This window comes from Sciurus carolinensis, chromosome 10 (genome assembly GCF_902686445.1).
Source record: "Sciurus carolinensis chromosome 10, mSciCar1.2, whole genome shotgun sequence".
Lineage (NCBI taxonomy): Eukaryota > Metazoa > Chordata > Mammalia > Rodentia > Sciuridae > Sciurus > Sciurus carolinensis.
The window spans coordinates 44405176-44421874 of NC_062222.1; the positions used below are offsets into that span (position 1 = coordinate 44405176).

The 16699-nt window shown below is 39.1% G+C and overlaps 1 protein-coding gene across 2 annotated transcripts; it reads left to right on the forward strand.

Moving 5' to 3' along the window:
• The first annotated feature begins 8552 nt into the window (after positions 1 to 8552).
• On the forward strand, positions 8553 to 16037 carry Tifa (TRAF interacting protein with forkhead associated domain). Of its 2 annotated transcripts, XM_047566991.1 has the most exons (3): positions 8557 to 8805; positions 11771 to 11968; positions 14812 to 16037. In XM_047566991.1, the coding sequence occupies exon 3, from the start codon at positions 14833 to 14835 to the stop codon at positions 15385 to 15387; it is 555 nt and encodes a 184-aa protein (XP_047422947.1). In that variant the 5' UTR covers positions 8557 to 8805; positions 11771 to 11968; positions 14812 to 14832; the 3' UTR covers positions 15388 to 16037. The 2 variants fall into 2 exon arrangements, with proteins under 2 accessions (XP_047422948.1, XP_047422947.1); XM_047566992.1 differs by lacking the exon at positions 11771 to 11968 and having other exon boundaries at positions 8553 to 8805.
• Positions 16038 to 16699: the final 662 nt, after the last annotated feature.

The following is a 16699-nucleotide window of genomic DNA, read 5'->3' on the forward strand; positions in this document are numbered from 1 at the left end:
TAGAAAATCTGGTGAGGTTAGTCAACTGGTTTGATAGTGAGGATGATTTAACTGAGTTATATTTTGGTGGGCACTTTCCTTCAGTGAAACAACCTGAAGTTCAAGTTTTGACCTCCCCTCCCCCTCAAAAAATCAAAAGTACAAGAGAGATTTTAAAATATTTATCAAAATACATTTTATTGGGAAAAATTTTCAAAGCAATGATATTTTAACTTTCCCAATTCTTTCTGAGTCTTTGGGGTTGAAGAAGCTTATTCAAGTGAAAGAGTAACAGAGTTCTTTAATAGTAATTTGAAATGTTTTGGTAAAGCCTTTGATGTACTTCCCAGAAACTAAGTGAAGGACTCTATAATAACTGGGTAATAAAGCCTCAGGCAAGCTACATGGTTTCCAACTCTGCCTCCCAACAAAACAGAATGAAAGAATTGAGTAGTCAGAAACTAGATCACTTTACAAAACAGTTTTTATGAGAGATGATTACGTAATTCTTAATATATGCCCATAGAAAAAGTTCATATAACTAAATAGCATTTTCATAACAAAACTCTTTTTATCTCTAAACTCAGTTCTATTTTTGTGGAATACTATTTTATTCTGTTTAAATAACATTCATCCTTAAACAAATATTTGAAAGTCCCATAAATCTCATTGAGAAGTGCATTTTAAATAAAACTTTATTCTGTTTAATACTAATCATACTATATAATTTTATTTCTTTCTGAATGAATAATTATTCCAAATGAACATTACTTGTATAATCTTAAAAAGTTTCATATTTATTGTGTATTGTCAAAGGAAGTAAACATAGTTTCAACATATACATGTTTTCATTATATGAAGAGTCAATCAAGCCAGGCACGGTGGCACATGCCTGCAATCTCAGTGACTCGGAAGGCTGAGGCAGGAGGACCTAGAGTTCAAAACCAACCTCAGTAAAATGAGGGGCTAAGCAATTCAGTGAGACCCTGTCTCTAAATAAAATAAAAATATGGTTGGGGATGTGGCACAGTGATCGAGTGCCCCCTCAGTTCAATCTCTGGTACTAAAAAAAAGAAGAAAAAAAGCAATCAAAACTTTGAGGCAAATAAACTATTTTATATTAGAAGAAAACTTTATGGAGCAAGTAAAAAAGAAAACAGAATTTTAAGGAGATAAAAGAATAACGTAAAATTTCCAATTGTTGAAGAACTTGCACAGGTGTTTTTAAATGGATGATAAGAAACCTCACATCACTAGGATATACAATTTAAATTGAGCACATTTAAAAGAGTATTGTTTATTAAAGTAATAGTTTTGTTTATTAAAGCCACACTTAGATCTTCTACAACTACTTAAAATTATGATAAAAGATGAATATCAACTTAAACACATGTGAGGGACTTCCTGGTTTTGCTGAATTGTTTGTGAGGTAAGTGAGTAAGAGCGTTAGAAAGTATATGTTTAGGGAGAAGGACTGGGCATTCGAGAGCCTAGAAGAGGGCAGTGGACACTTGGAAAAGAGAAACAGGTATGGACAGAAGAGGAGGGACCTGATGAGTCATCTATCTTCCAGATTCTTAGAAGTCAAGACCGACTTTAATAAGATTTCCTGGTAGAAGCCCCAAAACTGCAGAAACACACATATAATGTCTCATTTGTAATCACAACATTGAGTTAACAGCAAGTTTGCAGAGAGGTTCCTGAGGTGGAAATTTAATAGCATGAGCTTCAGCCACGGTAAGTGCTTGGCATAGACACAGAGGACTAGATGCATTATGATGCACTGAGAAGAGCGGGTTGCAGGGTCACAGTCATCTTCATGTTCTAGGTTCTATCATTTTGAATATAAATAACACGTTTGAAGTATCTACTTTGTGTCAAGGGCTCTGTTGGTGCCACGGATTCAGACTGAGCACATAATCAATACCCTCAAGGCAATCACAGTGATAGATGGATCAGTGGAAACAGGCCCAGAAATCAGCTAGAAAAATAAGCTGCAGTTAGCTCATAATGTAAGAGCAACGTGTTTGATTTTAGGAAGTGTGGACATTTGAGTTCACAAGACATTAAAGGTGTATGGTTACCAAATCATGTAAGTTTTTCAGAAGGAACACGTGAGGGTTGGGGATGGAGTGTGCAAAAAGAAAAAAGAGAGGAGGAAGGAAGAAAGAACGCTTGTTGTAGTGGGAATACTGAATTATGAGGCAGGGTTTCCACCAGTAGATGGATGAATTAGAAGGGAAGACACCAGTCAGGGAAAAGAGTTACAGGACGATGGCAATGTCCTAGACGGGTGATGACTGGGTTTAATTAACGAATGACACTAATAGTGGAAATAAAAGGGATGGGTAAGAACTATTTAGGAGACAGATTAACAGTCCCAGGTGAGAGACAGAGGAATTTGGGTAAATGACTTAGGGAAGTCAAAAAAACTAACTCGTTAGAGATTAGTGAGGGAGAACGGACGGTGAAAAGAGGTCTTTGAGAAAAAAACCTCCGTAATAATTAGGAGTTATGCAGAAAAAAAGAGGAGTCCTCAAAAGAACTGGGGAGAGGATGCCTAGAATGGTGTAGAAGAAACAAAATTACGCCCCGCCAACAGGACCAGTAACATAATTTGCTGGGCCTCTTATTCAAAAATAATTAAGAATTTCAAGAAGGCGGCAGCAGAGCCAGCAGGGAACACAGACAAGTTGCACACCCATGAAGCAACCCCAACCAAAAACCAAGCAGGCAGGAGTGATGCAGGGGTTTGGGCCACAGTTTCAATGCAGTGGAAGTGGCCATCAGCGCTAACAATTCGGAGCAGTGAAGTCGGATGAGAGCAGGAAAGCGTCCATGGTGTGGGAAGAAGGTCAAGGATGACTCAACAGGAACAAGTCAATGGAGGGGCAGAAGAAAGCAATGATGGACTACAATTAAATCCGAAGAAGATGAATAAGTAGAGCAGGAAGAGAACATTCCAACCTAAGCTTAGGCTAAATAAAGTATTCAGGGGCAACATACTTTGGGACAGAGTTGTACTTTTCTTGAAGGTCCTTCAGTGTTGGAGCAAGATGACCTCAAATCACCTTACCTGTTTTATAATATAATTAATTATGTCATAAATTTTTGAAGACAGAAATAGCAATGAATAGTGTTAGTTCTGGTAGTGGAGGGTGTGTGTGTGTGTGGGGGGGCAGGGTGCAGGGAGGGAGAATGGCCAGAATGCCATTCTGGAACTTTCTTTTCAGAATTATATACTTATTTAACAGCACAATGATAGTGAACAATTAAAAGAGAAACAGAGATGAATGATAGATGGAAAACTCAGTTCAGGTCAGGCAGTTCTATAAGCCAGTATTTTCTATTTTATTTTAGGAGAAAATGAAGTTATTGTGTGGCAGATTAAATAATGTTTATTTTATGATTCATTAGTAATACAAAATGTCATTATTTATCAGGATGCTAGTGATTTATAGATTTTAAAAGTTAGTAGAGAAGCATTAAGAAACAAAATGTAAATGCTTAAATATAATATTTAAGAAGGGGAAGTTTCTTTTTGTACTAAAACATTTTTTGCTGACAAGGAGTACTATTTGAGGAAATTTAGATTCATCTAGGAAAATTGCTACTTGGTTTAGGGGACATGTGACAGGCAAAATAGTGTACCCCTCAAATCTTCTTTCCTTGCCTCTGGTTCTGATAGTGGGTGACTGGGCCCCCCAGGACCAGGATCCATCGGCAAACCTCATAAAAGACTGTGACCCTCTAACGGAAGCAACTATGTTAGTTTTGTTTGTTGTGTAACCAGTTACCATAAAATTTGCAGTTTAAAACTGTAACCATTAAATTACCTGCAAACTATTTATAAATGCAGATGCATTTTAAATGTCTATAAATGATACCATAGCTAGAGCAAGGACCTTTATACGTTTTTAAGAATTTAGAGGAACAATAGAGCTTCTATGATACACAAAACACACAAACAAAAAACACAGTACCTATTCTTATTTCAAGGTTTATGTCAGAAATCTGGGCACATTACTGCTGAGAACACTCAGTTCTCACTTGAGTTTCCAGGTCCCTTTTCAAGCCCATTCAGGTTGTCGACAGAACTGCGTGCGGTTGTAGGACTGAGGTCCCTGTTTTTTTTTTGTTAGTTGTTGGTTGGACCACTCTCCTCTCTTAGATGAAATCCAAAGTTCCCTGCCGTGTGGCCTTTGCAGGGAGTTCTGGTGAAACGTTTGCCTGCTTCCAGGTCAGAAGGAGCATGTGTCTCTGACTTCATTGAAAGGTCAGTCCTTTTAAGAACTTACCTGCTTCTCGAGAACATGTGGAAACTAGAGAGAAAAAAGTGAACCAAAAAATGGCAGCGTGGGAAATGAATGAAGATAGAAGGGAGATCAGTAGAGTACAAGGACCAGAGTAATGAGGAGGGAAGGGAAAAGGGAAGTACCGGGGGATGAAATGGACAAAATTATGTGATGTACATGGAACGAAGCCCACTATTACATACCAGAATGCACCAATTAAAAAAACCCTCAGCTGCTTAGGTCCAGCCCAACTGGATCACCTTCCTTTGGAAACACAAAGACCACTGATTAGAACTCTAATCACAGTGGTGGCCTCCCATGATATCTATAGGTTCTGTGGGACTAGAGAGGAGGAGCTGATACAGACTCGTTCACCAGTGGCCAGGAGCCTTGGGGGCCCTTAGAACTCTGGCTTCCACAGCAACTCTCCCACACTGCCCATAGGGTGGGGCAGAACCGAGGGCCTTACAGGCTGACTCCTTCCCCTCCCTACACCTTGTGCCTTGTCAGGGGCCTTGTCTCTAGGTGATCCAATTTTCTCCTTATCACTACTCCCATGAGATCCTGAATTTTATCAATCTTTCATCACATGAAAAATATGGAGGCACTGAAGCTTTGGGATTTGTCTCTTGAATGATTCTCTTATTTGGCTCTTTTTATAAAGTTGTGTGTGTGTGTGTGTGTGTGTGTGTGTGTGTAATCATAAAATCCAAACAGCCTGAAAAAGCACACAATGAGAAATCTCTCCCCAACTCTCACCTCCCACCCCTCTCTCCACCATGCTTTTCTCAGATTAACCAGTATTATCAGTTCCATTTCTTGGGTCTCTTTGCAGATAGTTCATGCATTGAAGATTCGTTTTTCCACAAATGGTAGCATTTTTGTTCTGCACGTGTTTTTTTCTTTAGTAGTGCATCCTCAAGTTCTTTCCACATAAATCTAAATCATTCATTTTAATTTCAGCTACTTGACTGCAGGAGGAGGAAGAGTGGTCCATACTACGCCTTCTAGTTCCCATGCAATTGGGGCTTCTTCCTGTCACTCATTTTGGAATTAATGGAAAAGGAGTTATGTGAGGTTATCCCAGACAATTCCAAATGTTTTCACACACTGGCACTGGCAGAAAGCATCTGGAACAGGAGTTACACAGAATCTGAGGGTCTGAGTTGGACAAGGGAGTCAGATGCCGGTTTACCTTAGTTGCAAAGAGCATCCTGAGCAAAGAGCAGGTATCATATAACCCAGTTACCAGCAAGGAGCACAGACAAGCAACTCTGTCTTATTTTCCCTATAGGATGTGAATGTATTACCAGAAATCAACTTCCTCCATTTCTGATTATAAATGAAATAAAGTGGCCTTAATTATGGGTTTTGAGATAATATCTAAAAACTATTCTGAGATTTCTTTCCATGGAAAAATATTTTTGTAGTCCGAAACAACCAAGTACCAATTATATATTATGTGGAACCCACATCATGGGGATGGGGGTGATGGCAGGGGTGGGGGGTGGAGTTGCTTATGGGATACCTCAGTTGAATAGGAGAGTTGAGGAAAAAATTTACTTTTAGTATCAATGCAATCTGTAAATTTCAAAATATTCAAAGCTGGATAGAAATATGTTGGATTGTAGACATTATATATTATTTTCTAATTAAACGATTAGTTACTAATAGTTCAAAGAGTAAATCCCTCCTTTTTGTACCAAGAACATTTATGTCTATTTTCTTCTGTCTTGATTTGGTAAACAGTTCAAGTTCAACTTTGGGGGTATCCATTTTCCTAGAGTTCTTTTTAATCTCTTCCTGAAAGCATTTACTGCACTTTCTATGACCCCGTCACCACTCAGAGCATTTGCCTGTGTCCAGTGAAGTTAACTAACTTTAAAGCCAGCTAAGGTCTTCATTAAATTCACAGCAAAGGAGTTTAACCTCTAATTTACAACGTGTTAGCAGCCCATGAGTACAAGAGGAAGTTTTATTCTTTGAGGCCACAGGACAGGTTTGTTAAAATGACACAGCCAAATTGAAACGAACAAACAAACAAACAAAATCAACCAAACAAACAAGAAAACAATTTTCTGTTCTCTTTAAAAAAGGAAACTTCAAATAAGAAGGCCTCAGAACTGCAGTCCAACTGACGTTTTCTCATCAGCAGATTTGTAAAGGCAACACTTGCTGGGAGCTTTACATTTCTTCAGTCTGATGTGAGTTCTGGAGGACCTTCACATTTTAGTCATTTGCTTAGTAATTTTTCATTGCATAAAGTCCCACTGTGTTCTTTTAACAGCAAAGACCTTTTCATTATCAAAGAAAGATGTTCAGATTTTTCTATTAAAAACTGACTTTACTGTTAAGCTTTGACCTTGCATAAAAATAAAACAAAATATACTAAATCTGTAAAATGATCTCTTCATTTAAAAATAACTGTTCTTAATGGTCTTCCACAAACAAATAGCAATGAAACACAAATTAATTTAGATATGAATGATTTAAAATGGCTTCTTTTGTCAATACTTCTGGGAAACTTCAGAAAGTTCAGTAAATTAAAATTCTAGAAATAGGTACATTTCTTTTTGTCTCTGCCCCTATTCCAGTTTTTAGGAGCTTTCTGGGTCTTTTCTCAGTTTTCAAGAAGTCTGCAAAAACCAAGGTGGAATGACCATACCCACTATTTGAAAGGAGATAAGCATCACAGCGAACTCTGTCATGTCCCCTCCAGTCTTTAAAGAACACAAAGAACAGAAATCTCTCCAATGCACACTTTAACAATTTCTCAATTCCCATAAGCCATTTTCAGGCTTATGATTCATTATTTTTGACCAGTTGCCAGGGGGAAATGACTGTTACTGAAATTAATTATAACACAGAAATAATAACTTATTTAAAGTCTCATTTTGAGACATTTAGTAAATCAAATAAGTCAGTCATCTCAAGAGAAACAACAATCTCTAGCATCTTGTATTTTAGCAATTGTTGCATTTTCTCTATTAGCGCTATGAATAACACCTACTTACTTGGTTCTTTGAAGTTTATAAAGCATTATCACATCTTCTTTGATTTACTTTTCAAGATTATAAGGCAGAAAGTCCAATTTTGATAACATTGTTTTATTGTGTTTATTGGTATAATCAAGTTGCACGTCTTATCTACCACCTGCTCTAATGTTCTTCAACGGAAAGAAGATACACTGGCTGTCTCTAAGAAGAAATAATAAATGTTGATGATTAACAAAATTTCAGTTCGTACAGGAATCTGCCTCACTGTAGATGCACCCTTCCTTGACCATAATTATGCTCCTGACTGTCCCTATCTCAGTCAGAGGAGTTCAAAACTTCACTCCTCCCACACAGCCTCTCAATCAGACAGGGAAGCATCAAGCAATTGTTCATGTCATTCTATTGTCAGTGAAAATGACCCACAAATAAGCAGAGAATCTGTGAAGGACTCCAAGGGATTGCTTCTCTTTTCACTACGTACCAGCAAACCCGGCCCCTGGGTATTGAGGGAAAAATCCCTTCATATGGGTGTGGCGGGAGAGGAAGGTCCTGGTGGCGGGGGTGGAAGGCAAAGGCACGCAGGAGCAGGTTGGAATCTTGCCTGGTTTTTTTTTTAATTTTTTTTTAATGGTTTTATTAGTACATTATGGCTATACATTAATAGTGAGGTTCATTGTGACATAATCATATATGCATGGAATATATTTTACTCCATTTTGGTCTCAGTGTTTCCTCTTTCCTTCCCTCTCTCTCCTCCTATTCCCCTTCCTCTACAGATCTTCCCTCTATTAATTAATTAATTAATTTTTATGGTGGTGAGGATTGAACCCAGGGCTTAGTTCTCTCACTGAACTAAATTTTAACTGGGGCTTTATAGATATGCATATAGGTGGAATTCACTGTGGTATATTCGTATATATAGCATAATTTTGTGAATTTCATCCGGCGGTTCCTCACTCGGTTGTGAGGGAGACCTACTCTCCCCTGAGGATTGTGATCGTGCATTCCTAGCTTGTTATCTTGAGTCACAAGGTGAGTTCCATTCCCAGCCCGCTGCGACCCCAGGGCAACCCTCCTTTGTGGGGAGAAGTCGCCCTTAACATTGAAGTGGTCTAGTTCCCTCCTTTTCAAAATCTAGCTCCCAAGTCACGTGCTCTCCGGAGTGGGCTGTGGGGAAGGTGTGGTCCTCCTTTGCACCCTGGGCATCAAACCCGGTCACGAGAACCCATGAGGTTACGGGGCCGGGCTTCTCCTGGGAACGTCAGTGGCGGTGGCGACTTGGGGAAGGAAGGGGCGGGCGAGGGCCGGGCGGAGTCTGGATCCCGCCTTCGCACAGGCTTTATAGGGACTCGCCCGCGGCAAGTTGGGCTGCCCGGAGTCCCTCGCACCCGCAGCCTGGCGCGCATCCTCGGCGTCTCACACCAGGCCCGGGCACAGCGGCCCTGAGCCTCCCTCCCTCCGCCGCCTCCATTAGCTTGTTCTCAGTCCGGAAAGCGCAGCTGCTCGAGAAAGTTCACGGACCCCTGAGTCCCAAGGTACCTGCTGGTCCGCAGTCCCGGGGTGAGGTGGGGACTCTGCTGTCTTGTTTATCCCTTAAAGAAGTCAGCTTTGTCAAGAAGTTTTCGGGGTGTAGCCGCTCCTGCCGGCCTGATGTGGAGGCGGACCTTCAGGACACGCCAAGGAAAACGGTAGCCCGAGCCCGGCCTTGTAAAACATGGGCACTTAGAAAATGAGGGGCCTCTGGAAAGTCTTGGAGATAGGGGTGTGCCTTCTTTGTACTTTCCTGTGTTTTGTAAGTCTTTTTTTTTTTTTCTCCCCGTAACCACAAAGCAAAATAGAGTGCCATTTATGCAGGGTGGCAGGGGCGCGGAGCAGCTTTGCGTGACGCCTTGCCTGCGCCCAGGTTCTCGTTGGCCTACAGGGACCTTTTACCGGGACCCTAGTCTTCCCCTAGCGCCGAGTTTCCCTGGAGAAGGTTCTTCCAGACCTGCCTACCTGCTTCAGTTCAGTTCATTAGGAAAGTATATCCGTTGCTTTCTGGGACTTTCCTCCCGTTTTTGGAGCTGAAAGCAGTTTTCCAAATCCCCTGGAAGCCTGAGTTCACACAGACGTCCACAGCGGATGTCCGCAGCCACCGAGAAGTGGGGTTGCGCACGTTCGATGGGGCAGGCCAATCAGTCAGCGTGAGGGGAAGAAGGCACCGTCCCTGAGAACGCGGAGCTCTCTACGGTTCTGCTCCCGCTGAGTTTGGTTTTTAGCCCTCCTTTTGGAAGATCTGCCAGCACAGCTCACGTGGATTCTGCTGTCCAACTCTGCTAAACCGTAGGGTCCTCGGTGGTGGCTTCAAAGTGGTGCTGCAGGGTTGACCGCTGAGTGGGTTAGGCCCGAGGAAAACTTTGTTTAGCTGTGCTTCCAACTTTCTCTTCCCCTCCTATTAGCTCAGAGTCGGGTGTTTGTCAGGGAGAAAGGACTTCAATAAAAATGGAAACTTCCTACTTGCAATCACATACTGTCTCCAGAATATGAGTGGGAAGCTGAGGCAGAGGGAGAAGAAGGCAAAAATGTTAGAAGGGTACCTTCTCTAACACATCATCCATAAGGACCTCCATTATTATAGTTAATGTTTTTTTTTTTTTTTAAAAAACAAACTCTTAAAACTTGAGAAACTTATTGGCATGCATGACCACCCAGGGGTGCCAAACTTTCTGTTAAACTGCTTGGACACCTGGCTACTCTCTATACATCTTTTTATTTATGACTTGTGAAGACCAAACACCCTTTTGCAATGCAAGGGTAGTATGTCACTTCACTGGTTTTGCAGGACCTTGGGGGTTGGGTGTGTGGGGGAGAGGTCAGAACTGGGAGATGGCCGTGGTGTTTTGCACTTGACTCCTGTGCACATGTCCATTCTCCTTTATTTTCCTTTGAAAGGAGTCAAAAACCTTCTCCTGAATCTGAATATAACCCTCTCTTCCCATTCTAAGACCACCAGGTAAGTGCACACTTCCTGGTGTCCAGCTGGGGTCAGCTCTTTTCTGGCGCTCAAGTGTACAATCCACATGCCCTGTTTTATGCGTTCAGTGCCAAAGTTTCAATATTTCCTTTTCATTGCAGCTCTTTTATTAACACAGATAATACTGTTTGTCAGACATCATCAGTGTTCTTCAACTTTGTGATGTCAGATTCCATAGTTTGCCATTTAATGATACTTTACTTATCTCCAACTCATTAATTCCATAAAAATCTAAAAGTGCATGATTTTTGTGAAGAAAAAAATTTGTTAATGTTTGAATAGAATTTTTTTTTTTGAACTGGGGTGGAACCCAGGGGCACTTAACCTCTGAACCACATCCCCAGCCCTTTTATCTATTGATAAAAGGGCCTCACTAAGTTGCTGAGGTCAACCTTGAACTATCTTCTTGCCTCAGCCTCGATGGCTGCTCCAATTACAGGCTGGGATACTGGACATGGCTATGTTTGAATAGATCTTAATGCATTTACTGTAAAATCCCAAAGTTAGAAAGTATACATTGAAAAGTAGGTCTCCTTCCTACCCTTTACCTGTTTCCCTTCAGAGAGATACCCTCTCCACTGTTATCACTAAGCTCATTGTCCTTCTGTTCATTTGGTAGTCTAATAGATTTCAAAAAACTTTTTTGAGCATCTGCACACCAGAGTACAAATCCACTAATCTAAAATGTATTATTTTGGTTATTTGTGATTTCTGTCTTTTCTGTTTTTCTTTTGACTACTTTGAAATTCAGGCCACTTTGTAACAAATATATTAGTTTCTGAGTTCCTTGAGATCAGAGACTATGGTCACGGCAACTTCAATCTGTTTAGATCAGAAATCAGAGCAACTGCGGTCTCCTCAAATAGCCTGCCACAATTGCTGGTGTGTACCAGGTCCATGTTCATATTTTTTACACACAGGCGTAAGGATAACTGATATTGATAGTAACCTGGTGCTTCAGAGCATATTCCTCCAATGAGGCAGCACTGAACATATTTTCCTTCCCGAAACTAAAGTCTTGGTTGGTGTCTTGTTGGCTATAGCACACACACTCCAGAGTCCTCCTCAGTAGTTTAACTTTTTGTGAAGAAACTGGCAACCAGGGAGGCAGAGCTTCTAGTGGTAAGTAGGGTGCATTAGAGTTTGAATCCTGCCTTTGACACTGCATTTGTGACCTAAGCTAGTATTTGAATCCTTTGAGATTCAGGTCCCTCATCTGTGAAATGGTGGATCATAGGGTTCTTTTGCACATTAGGAAAGATGAAGTGGAAAGGATTTAGCACAGTGCCTGGCACATGAAAGACATATATAGTAAGTAAGAACCCTTGTTGTCAGTGCTTCCTGTCCTTTCTTACCTTTTTAGATAGGTGAATGCATTTGTCAGCTCAGGCTACTTTATGGTGCAGTAACAAATGACCCCAAAAATCTCAGGAAAGAAGGGTTGATTTTCTTGCTTACGTTATGTTATTTTTTGTATCCGTCTTTAGTCCTTCCCTCCAGGACCCAGGTTGAGCAGCAACTTTTGGAAACTGCTGATGTGACAAGGGAAAGAGAGAAGATGCACCTAGACGGTACCTTTTAAGTTTCTGCTTGGAACCTTGCCTGGTGGTGCATACCTGTAATCCCAGTGACTTGGGAGGTTGAGGCGTGAGGACTAAAAGTTAAAGACCAGCTTCAGCAATTTGGTGAGGCCCTAAACAACTTAGCAAGATATTTCACAATAAAAAATAAAAAAGGCTGGGGATGTAGATCAGAGGTTTAGCACTCTTGGGTTCAATCCCCAGTACCCCCCCCCCAAAAAAATTCTGCTTGAAAAGTTAAGTTTCCACTCACGTTTCCATTCATGTTGACATGGTTGTTAAGGTGAATAGTGAATCAACATTCTGAAAGAGTAGACCAGTCATCTGTCTAATGGATCAGAACTGGGAGGGGTAGGCCTGGGAGGAAGAGGTAGCAAATACCTGACAGTCTCTTTCGGAAGGAGTCACTATTGTGTACTCATAGGTTCAAACCCTATGAGAATTGATTCACACCAAGATGCTTATAGACCTTGATTTAGAGACCCCAATGACAGTTTTTTCCCTTGGAGTGGGATAATATATCTGCTCGGGGTACAAGGTGTAAAACCATATATAGAGCAAACTTTTCTTGGTGGTGGATTTGCTCAAAAGACAGAATTATAAGCTAATATCTTATATAGAAATTCAAAGCCAAAAATTGACTGTCCACAAAAAGTCTATTTATATCCAGAATACAGAATATTTAAATCCAATTCTCCTTTTGGAACTGTCCAAAGCCCAATAATGAATTAGAATAATGGCACCTTATCCCAGACAGAGCTGAAGACAAGTGCTCTTCTTTGTTAAACTCTTTACTAAATATTAACAGCAAAATCTTAGTTTTAAAATTATTTCTTTAATTTTGATTTTTTAATATTGCAAGTGTTTATTGTGGAAAATTTTAAAACAAACAGGAAAACCTAGGAGGAAAGTGAAAATTACTCAGATATTATAATAGCACATTCTTTTCTTGTCAATTGCTAATTGCATCATCCCATGATTTATTATAATTATTCTCTTTTATGCTCTCTACTTCTTGAATAATGAGACTTTAGCGTCTTTAAATCACAGTGTAGGATGGATTAACCAATTCTATTCATCATGTGTTAATTCTTGCTGGCTTTGGTTTCATAGTTATTTTTATCACTCTTGGCCCAAGATTTTACAAGTTTTTCTCACTTTTCTGCTTAGAACTGGACATCTCTTTTCTCTTTGGGTAGTCCAATAGGACATTACAATATTCAAAAAATATATTATGGATGAATATTTAAAATTAAAGATGCATTTCCAAGTAAAAAATAGAAACTTGCTTAGTTAACTCTTTCATTTGTTGAATGATGAAATGAATTAAGACTTTGATTTTAGCAGCATAATGTTGCAAAACAGAAGGAAAGATTGTATTTTAAAAGCAAATAGCAACAAACATAAAAAGGGAATTAAAGTATTGTTTGTTTGTTTTCTTTTTTAGACCTGTATAGTTTTGATACCAACATCTAATGTAGAGGGCAAACAAAAACTAATGAAACTAAAAATCAATCTCACTTAAGATTATTGGTCTTGAAACCCCAAATTAGTGTAAGCAGAGGTCCAGCAACATAAGCAAGAATCACTCAAGCACAACAGGGGACCTTCAACATCTCTCTACCCTTCATCTCAGCACAGATGAAAGGAATTCTATAGAGCTGTTAAGGAGTGAGCTATATTGAGACGTGTAGAGGTGGGAAAAAAAACCAGCCATGAGCATTATTAAGGAAACAACGCAAGGTCCAGAACTAAATATACTGTGTTTCTATTTGTGAAAGATCTTAGGGAAAAACATGCACAGGTGGCACATGGGTGTGCAGTCTTATGCCGGTGTGTGTGTGCACACTTATGCTGGTGAGAAGCAACTTTTTTAAGGTTAAAAGCAACTTTAATAGACTTCAAGAGAGAAAGACAAAGGATTAGACTAGCAGAAGAGACTTCCTTTGAAATCCTTTTTTTGTTGTTTGAATTTTCAAATCATATGCGTGTAATTTTAAAACTAAACTAGTTTAGTGTCTTGTCTCCACGTGACTGTGTATCATCCTGGCCAGTTTCTTTTTAAAATAACTTCATAAAAATTTTAGCAGTTAATTCTCTTCTCTGGTTATACTACTTGAAACACTCCAGTTATCAAAGGGGGAACATAGGGAAGTTTAGTTGGAGGGCACCCAGGGGCCAGGGGCTGTAGGGATGTGGTTAACAGCAGTTGGGTTGTTGATTGTGGTTAGTGACCAAAAAGCATCCAGTTGCTAAAAACCATGCACAGAAATAAACAACTCCAGTTCTAGTGCACACCATGATATTCAGAACTACCTTGTGGAGATTTATTTTTTTTAAAGTGTGTAATGTTTAAATTTAAAATTAAAAAATATTATAACCATTTAAAGCATTTACTATTTCAGACACTTAACTGTTGGAAATCTAAGTGAGGTTATGAGGAAAAATATTTCAATTCTTTGTTTATAACACATTTCTTATTTAACCAGATTTCACAGTTTATAATAATATCATAATGCAGTTAATAAACTGTGGGTTTTATGGGTATATCCTCTGAGGGTATTCAAACCAGAGATTTTTTTTATTTCCCAATTTTCTTTTTAAAGTACAACTATAACATTTTTCTCTGGGCTCAAGTTACTCTATTTCAATGAAAAAAGATCTGAGGTTTTTTTGTCACTATATTGTCAATAATCATGACCTCCCTATTGTCCAGTTTATATGTGTGGTCTTCTGGTCAAACTAAACATGAAAAATAAAGAGATAGCTAAAGGTAAGACACTGATTCAGATAGGGCTGGGTATAAGATTTCACGCTTCCATTAGATAATTGAAAGATCTCTTGTATTATCACCCATCAGACAATTTTCACCAGAATATTAGAATCAAAGTTCTTAGTGATGTGAACCAAGTTATATGTGAATTAACTTGGTGGTTTAACTGTTGCAGGCTGGTCTTCTGGTGCACATCATGTCCAATTTTGAAGATGCCGACACAGAAGAGACAGTGACTTGTCTCCACATGACAGCGTATCATCCTGGCCAATTGCAAAGTGGAATATTTCAATCCACAATGTTTTACAATAGAAGGAAATTCACCTCCACTGAAATGATAAAATTTGGGCGGAATTCCAACATCTGTCATTATGTTTTTCAGGACAAACAGGCTTCACGAATTCAGTTTTCTCTACAGCCATTTAAACAGTTCAACAGCTCAGTTCTCTCTTTTGAAACTAAAAATATGAGTAGGAAGACCAGTCTGATTGTGGACAACCAGGTGCTATACTACCTAAATAAAATGGACCTGCCCTACAGGTGCATAGTCAAATTCGGTGAGTATCAGTTCCTGTTGGAGAAGGAAGATGGAGAGTCTCTGGAATGGTTTGAGACTCAATTTCTTTTTTCTCCAAGACCGCTCTTACAAGAAAATTGGCCAGCACAGACACCCATACCTGAGAATGGCAGCTATTCATCCTATTCTACCCAAAGCCCTCTTCCTACAGAAATTGATGAAAATGAATTGTGAACAGAGGGTCTAAGAGGAAAAACATGAAGGATGAAGAACACATTTGTAGACATTCTACTTATTAAGAGTTTATTAGTGTAGTACATTGTAGTCATCTGTTAGGCTGCCAAGTTTGGGATTTGGTATTATCATCGTGTTGTTAGTCATGGACTTAGTCACCTGTTGCACTCCTGAATCTATGAAGAATTAAGTGTACATTAGCGAAGGTTAGTGTGTAAGAATATCCTTTGTGATGAAATTGTGTTCTCAAAATAAGGTCATATATTTTTATTTTTATTCTTGATTTCGGTCCTGTGTTTTGCTTTTGTAAGGAACTATGTCTTGGTTTGGTCATATCATTTCACAGCAGTCATTAGTTTTCAAAGCCAAAGCTTATTAACTGGTGTCTAATAGCTTGTTAGTACTTGTAGAACCAGAGTACTGGAATGAGTTCTAGAGTTCTGTCTGTGTGTCATTGTGGTTTAAATATAAGGAGAAGCAACACCTTGATTTTTCTTTATGGAATTATAGACTGTTCCTAAGATGACAGTTCTCCTCAACCTCCTTGTTTGTATTCATCTAAAACTAATATTTAAACATTTTAAAAAATCGCTGTGCTTAAAATTTTTTTCTTACTGAATTTGAAGTTTGATTTTTATGTGCTTTACATAACTTTTCAATTTCAATTTTTTTTTTTTTTTTTGGTACCAGGGATTGAACCCAGGGGCACTTTATTACTCGGCAACATCCCCAGCCCTGTTTATCTTTTATTTTGAGACAGGTCTCACTAAGGTGCTTAGGGCTTCCCTAAGTTGCTGAAACTGGTTTTGACCTTGTGATCCTCCTGGCTCAGCCTACTGAGTTGCTGGGATTACAAGTGTGTACCACCATGCCAAGCTTAACTTCAATTTGTAGCAGCAGTCATGAACATAATAAAGTCAAAGGTAAATTCCTTAATCATTTCTGTGAAATTTTCTAAAAAAGGGAAATAATTGTTCTTAGGATGTTCTAGTAAATATGTCAATATTTATAATAAATGCTTAAACATTTCTAAAATTTTAGCTTCAAATAAAGTTGTCTTTACTTAAAACATTCACATTTCACTCATGTTAGCTGAGTTAAAGTGAGTGTTAGTGAATGTTGCATAAATAAGAACCCTTCAGTGAAATTTCCAGGTAAATTTCATGTTGTAAGAGGTCCAATGTTTGAATAAAATAAGTAACCACATTTCAGTAACAAACTTCCTAAAATATGTTTAATAATATTTTAGACTTTATGGCCTCTTCCCAGGTGATTGTTAGCCCGAGTACACCTCCTCTTGTTTCAGATCACC